The 6,354-nt window shown below is 40.3% G+C and overlaps 1 protein-coding gene across 1 annotated transcript; it reads right to left on the reverse strand.

Annotated features, from left to right (window-relative positions):
• Positions 1-1,135: 1,135 nt before the first annotated feature.
• On the reverse strand, positions 1,136-4,675 carry LOC122435870 (E3 ubiquitin-protein ligase RLIM-like). The gene is made up of 2 exons (XM_043459965.1): positions 4,432-4,675; positions 1,136-2,772 (listed from the first exon to the last, which is right to left on the reverse strand). The coding sequence occupies exons 1-2, from the start codon at positions 4,673-4,675 to the stop codon at positions 1,136-1,138; spliced, it is 1,881 nt and encodes a 626-aa protein (XP_043315900.1).
• Positions 4,676-6,354: the final 1,679 nt, after the last annotated feature.

A 6,354-nucleotide genomic window follows, 5' to 3' on the forward strand; every position in this document is an offset into this window, starting at 1 on the left:
AAATGTTAAGGAAAATTTTTTGTACTGGCCAATAGGGTCTTTTGCAATAATTGGTTCTTCCCATCAGGTAGCCAAAGTATTGGAGCTTCAGCTTCAGCATCAGTCCTTCAGGTTAGATTTGGCTAATGTGGACTACTGACAAAAGATTAGAAGTCAGGAGGAAAGAAGGTAAGGGTATTCATTTCTGTGATGCACCCCCTCCAAAACTTTGGATTGGCAGTGGCTGCCATTTTCTCAGCTTATAGCTCTCGCTGGGTGGATTTCTACTACACCTCTTAAGACATTTGGGGTTGCAGGAACTATCATCTCTCTATGCCCCTTCAAACCTGGGGGTTCTAATACTGGCTTCTCAGTTGCTAGCCTCTGGGTATTCATCATCTCTTGGTTTCTGTTCATTATTTTCACATTTTAGTCACCTCATTAAATGATATTCCGTCACTCTCTTAAAGTGTGCCATCAGCTTTTGGTTGGATTCTGACTAATACATTGGTAGTGGGGAATAGGAGAAACATTAAGGTAGTATTGGGGAGTGTGGGATAAACTGCTGGAGAAGGGATAAATGGAAGAGATAAACTGGATAAGGGATAAACTGGAAGAGAAGGGTTTCAAAGCTTTTTATGGCATTCTATGAATATAACATGACTTTTTAATGTGAATGACTCTAATGCAGTCTTAAATTGCTTCTAAATTATTTAGTGGGTTCTTGTTTCTTTGCATGAACAACCAGGATTGAACACGGCCAAGAGATATCTGGGATTTATATGACTAGAAGGTACTACTAGGATCTATCTGGATTGATTATATCATATTAGAACATTTCTGTCATGGCATCAGGAATATCGCAATCCAGTGCACAGACTACATTTCTATTGAAATTCAATGCACTGCTATGGTGTGTAACTCATTTTTATTGTCAGATAGGATAACACTGTTTGACTTTTTAATATTTCCTTTTATTATGAAACAGAAATTTGGGAAAGCCCAATAATTTCTTCAGGAACAAGTAATTCAGTTCCAATTGTTACATATAGATTCAGATAGTTATACTTCAACATAAATAACTCTAAAAGTGGACATAAGGCAGCTGTTTTTTTTTTCATCATTATAACACTTTATATATCCGAGAATTCAGATCTCACATAGAATTATCTGCCTCAGGTGGATCCACAACTGGCCCACGACAAATAGGGCAGTTCGAATGTTCTTCCAGCCATCGATCGATGCAGGCACAATGGTATTCATGGGAACATGGAAGGATGCGTAGCATGTTGCCTGCGGTGTATTCTGTGATGCAAATGGTACACACTTCATGTGAATCATTCTCTGCAAAATATCTTAAAGGCAAGTTTTCAATCTGTGTTGTTGTAAGGCCTGTAGTTTGGTGTGGGTCTGCTTCATTTAATAAGAGAAACTCATCCAGGCTAATGGAGGACCCAGAGTCACTATCATCAAGTATTATTGGGGACATTCGTCCATGTTCTTGCCCAGTCTCTGATAAGCCTATTGATAAGATTCTTTCTTCATTCTCTACCAAGATCAGAGAGCTAGTTTCTGAATCTTCATCATTTGAGCTAGAAATTAAGATAGGACTGGATGCAGAACTAGAAATTGAATAGGGGCTTGAGTCTGAGATCACTATTAAACTTAAATCAGGATTATATCTAGCATTTGAAGCAGAACCAGGTCGACTATCACTACCACTGGGTCCATGTCTTTCATTTGGTGATTCTGCCCTTTCTATGTATTCACTTGGAGGTGAGACACTATGCTCTAAATTACTGTCACTGTCCATAAGATTACTTGAGTAACTAAATCCTATCATTGTCTGCCATGATATACTCGGAAATGAAACAGTTGTTATATTTAAAATTCTATGAACGGGATTTCTGATGGTATTGACAGAAGCACTCTCATTGCCCTCATCAGAATATGAAAGCATAGGCTGAAGTACTTCTTCCTCACTTTCTGAAGTGGTAGTGATGTTCAGTGAGTCAGATGTTAACTGAGTTCTACTAATTCTGCTGTCTATCAGAGAACATGCTGGACAATGAACTCGTTCTACTTCAAGATTGAAGGGTGTGGTTAGATTTGTTTCCATCACTTCCCAAGATTCACTACTGCATGTTGTATCTGAATCACATTCTTCATCTGCAGCATTCCTAGTTGTAGAAGTTTCAGTAAGATCCCTAGTTTGCAACTCATGTCGAGGCATTTGCTGTCTCAATGTTTCTTCATGCCCAGTTCTAGAAAATGTCTCATTCTCACATATGGGAGGTTCTTTAAAAGTCTGAGATGGTATATCTTCATTAGTACTTGGAAAATATTCCCACCGTGAATGTGGAGGTGACCAACTGTCAGTCCTTGCTCTGGTTCTGCGATAGACTGGGCTCCTACTTCTTAGTCTTCTCTGACTTCTAGTCAGTGGGACTTCCATTAATGTTTCCATTGTATCTTGTTCTGATGCAGATGGTGTTGTAAATAGTGGCTCAGACTGTGGATTTTCCAGTTGTCTTTGGCTGTCTTCCGTATCTTCTCTCCTGGGAAGTTTTGCAGATGCTACACATTCATCCTCTGGATTTGAGTTTTCATCATCCCAGTCAAGATTTCTTTCTAAGCCAAATCTGAGCTCATCACTATTAGCACTACTTTGGCTGTCTTCTCCCCAAGACGGATATTCTTTTTGCTCACTTGTCACATTTTCAGTTTGTCCGGAAGTAGTAAGGCAGTCTAGTACAGAGTCATCACTGGATGTATCATCTGAAGCATGTCTCTCTGTGAATTAAAAAAGGGGGGGAGGGGCCATAAAAGAACTACCAAAATTGGAACCATCATAAAGTAGCACTCTGAAACTTGGTTTAAAAAGCAAACAAAAATGAGAACTTAAACACTCAGATGTTTTCAACTGATTTCATATTTACAGAGTTGATACTTTAAAAGCTATATTATCTAGATTTATAAGTAAAGGCAGGGAAGTTTCAATTTCATCTGAAAAAGAGTACACTAATCCTAGATAAATTCAGAGGGTATCTGAAGGAAGTCTGTTTTTCAATATTTCGTCATATACACAGCCCTGTATACCACTGTGGGAGGCATGTCAAGAGACATTTTTTTTTTTCAGTCCACTGTCAAAACACCAAAGCAATTCTACAAGGTAAACACCAGTTAACATACAGTGCTAGTATTTTAATTCAATTGATATTATTGTCTAATTCTCATTAGTCTCCAACATCACTACTCCTAGGCTGTTATATGCTTTTGATAATGTCTAAGTTGTTTTACAATATAAGATTATTGCCCAAATATAAACAAAGGTTATAGGTTTAAAAGTATATGAATTTTGAATACTTCTTAATATTACCAAGGTTTTTAATTGGCATTAAGCTGAAAGTCAGATCAAATGAATAGACTGAACCTAGCATGGCACATATAAGACCATATTCAAGAACCAAAGTGATAGTATCCTCTTCATTAGATAGTAAAATCCTCTATTTCACACTGGGAGAGAAGGCACCAGATCTGAGGTTCCAGCAGGGTTTCTCAGCCTTAGAACTATTTACATTTTGGAACTGGGCAATTCTTATTTTGGGGAGCTACCCTGTGTGTTGTGTCATATTTGGCAGCATCTCTGGCCTCTGCCCACTAGATCTAGTAACACCCATGCCTCCCTCTGTGAAGACCGAAAATATCTCCAGCTATTGTCAAATGTCCCTTGGGGTGGGGGAGAGCAAAACAGTCCCCAGTTGAGAACTATTTGGTTAGAATATAAAATATTTCTTTTTGCTTTTTTTTTTTTTTTTTTACACATGTATATGGATAGAGAGGGCTTCCCTCATAACTCAGTTGGTAAATAATCTGCCTGCAATGCAGGAGACCCCAGTTGGATTCCTGGGTCGGGAAGATCTGCTGGAGAAGAGATAGTCTACCCACTCCCGTATTCTTGGGCTTCCCTTGTGGCTCAACTGATAAAGAATCCACCTGGAAAACGGGAGACCTGGGTTCCATCCCTGGGTTGGGAAGATCCCCTCCATTCCAGTATTCTGACTTGGATATTTCCGTGGACTCTATAGTCCATGGGGTTTCAAAGAGTCTGACACGACGGAGTGACTTTCACTTTCATAGATAGAGAAAATAATTCGGGACATAGGAGGAACGTTCCACTGAGGTACAAAACCAAAAACCAAACAAAAACCAATAGTCTACCTCACACTGTTTCCCAGTTAAAACAACCCAAATGTGAATCAGGAAAAAAAGAACCTACCCTGGCATTCTCACCGCAAACCAAGTCAATGTCAGTTCTTTTTTATGAGAAGTTCCTTACCTAATAATTTATGCCACTTCTTAATAATTTACTATTTACTATTATGAAGTGATTATCTAATACTATGAAGTTCCTTTTTCATCCCATCCTATTCCCTCCAAAGAGAAATATACCTGGATTTTCATCTGAGTTTTGTCGTAGGTTTTCTTTCATTAATTGCAGTCTCTGCAACAACTCTTCTTCTGTACTTTCACCTAGGGGGCCGAGCAAATTGTTGTCCCTCATAAGTATGTAATCTTCTTCACTCAGATCACTTACGAATCTGTAGTAATCATCTTCTCGAGCTTTTCTGTCTTTCTGATCTCTGCGTCGGACCGAAACGCTGTCTTCTTCATCGTCGGAATCTGAGCTTTCCATCTCGATGAACAAGTGTAAAATTATGTGAATTTCATGACATAGTGCTGAAACGCTAAAACCGCAGTCAAATTGTATTTAGTTTATGCTTCCACCTGGGAGTGACCGGAACACACTCGGTCAGACCGTCAGCCTAAGTTCCCCGCAGCTCCTCTACTCCGCTATGGCACCTCAGCTCTGTACTCTCTGGTGAGGCAATAGTTGAGATCCGCCTCTACATCCGAACTTGCTTAGGCGTTGCCTAGGCAACCATTGTCTTCCGTAAGGAACTGAGTAGGGGCTGGATTCAGGTTGGGTTTCATTTCATTCAAAAGCAGCCAGTATTTCTGAGGGTTTATAATGTACCAAGCACCATCCTTAAACTCTTCCCCTTCCCCCCCAGCTCTGCCCCGCCGCAGCCTGTTCTCAGGCTTTCAGAAGGCATTTTCATTCGCTACATTTTACATGACACCGGCTTCAAAATGCCACGCCCAAGTCAGGTTCCTTAAATGTAGCATTCCTCATTTCCAGGTGCCGCGGGACCGCTGCCTTTTCTCCTCATGAGTTGCTCAGACCGTAGACTCTCACTAAGAAAGTAGTTCAGAGTTTTTGATAATTCACCAGGGTCTTAGTTGACTCTCTTCAATGTGTCCTCTCCCTTTTAGCTCTTAATGGCTGCATCTTGATTATAAGACCCCTCAATCCTGTTTCAAACGAACAAAAAAACACCAAAACTTGGGCAGGCTTTTCTGCTCATCCAGGGAATTTCTTCTCCACAAAAGCATTCGATTTCATTTTTGTCCTTGTGTCTCTTGCAAACAAAACTAGTCAGACTATCACAGGAACTTTAAAAAATGGATACGTAATATTTATTTTGCCTATGGTAATGAGTACCAACTTTGCTGATTTTGTTCCATGTGTCTTAGTGCAACCCGGATGTCTTTATTTACTGGTGAAAATAAACGAATGCTTATTTGTTATGCTACCTGAAGGAGACCTCTAAGAATTTCTGGACTCGTTAATACTGCAAGCCCCACTTAACACTTGTTTGAGAGTTTTTCATTCAAATTATTCATGTAAAGACAAGATTTGGCTACTGAATTTGAGATTATTTAATTTGTCTTATTTAATAATTAATCCATCCAACATAAACTGGGTCAGTTATTGTCCTAGTTCTACAGATATGTCAATTGTTGGAGCAGTTTGTATTGCCAAGTGATACAGACCAGGTGAGGCAAACACCATCTCAGCTCAGTTCAGTCGCTCAGTCATGTCCACCTCTTTGCGACCCCATGAATCACAGCACACCAGGCCTCCCTGTCCATCACCAACTCCTGGAGTCTACTCAAACTCATGCCTATCGAGTCAGTGATGCCATCCAGCCATCTCATCCTCTGTCATCCCCTTCTCCTCCTGCCCCCAATCCCTCCCAGCATCAGGGTCTTTTCCAGTGTGTGAATTCTTCGCATGAGGTAGCCAAAGTACTGGAGTTTTAGCTTCAGCATCAGTCCTTCCAATGAACACCCAGGACTGATCTCCTTTAAGATGGACTGGTTGGATCTCCTTGCAGTCCAAGGGACTCTCAAGAGTCTTCTCCAATACCACAGTTCAAAAGCATCAATTTTTCGGTGCTCAGCTTTCTTCACAGTCCAACTCTCACATCCATACATGACCACTGGAGAAACCTTAGCTTTGACCAGACG

The sequence above is a fragment of the Cervus canadensis genome, chromosome X, assembly GCF_019320065.1.
Source record: "Cervus canadensis isolate Bull #8, Minnesota chromosome X, ASM1932006v1, whole genome shotgun sequence".
Classification (NCBI taxonomy): Eukaryota; Metazoa; Chordata; class Mammalia; order Artiodactyla; family Cervidae; genus Cervus; species Cervus canadensis.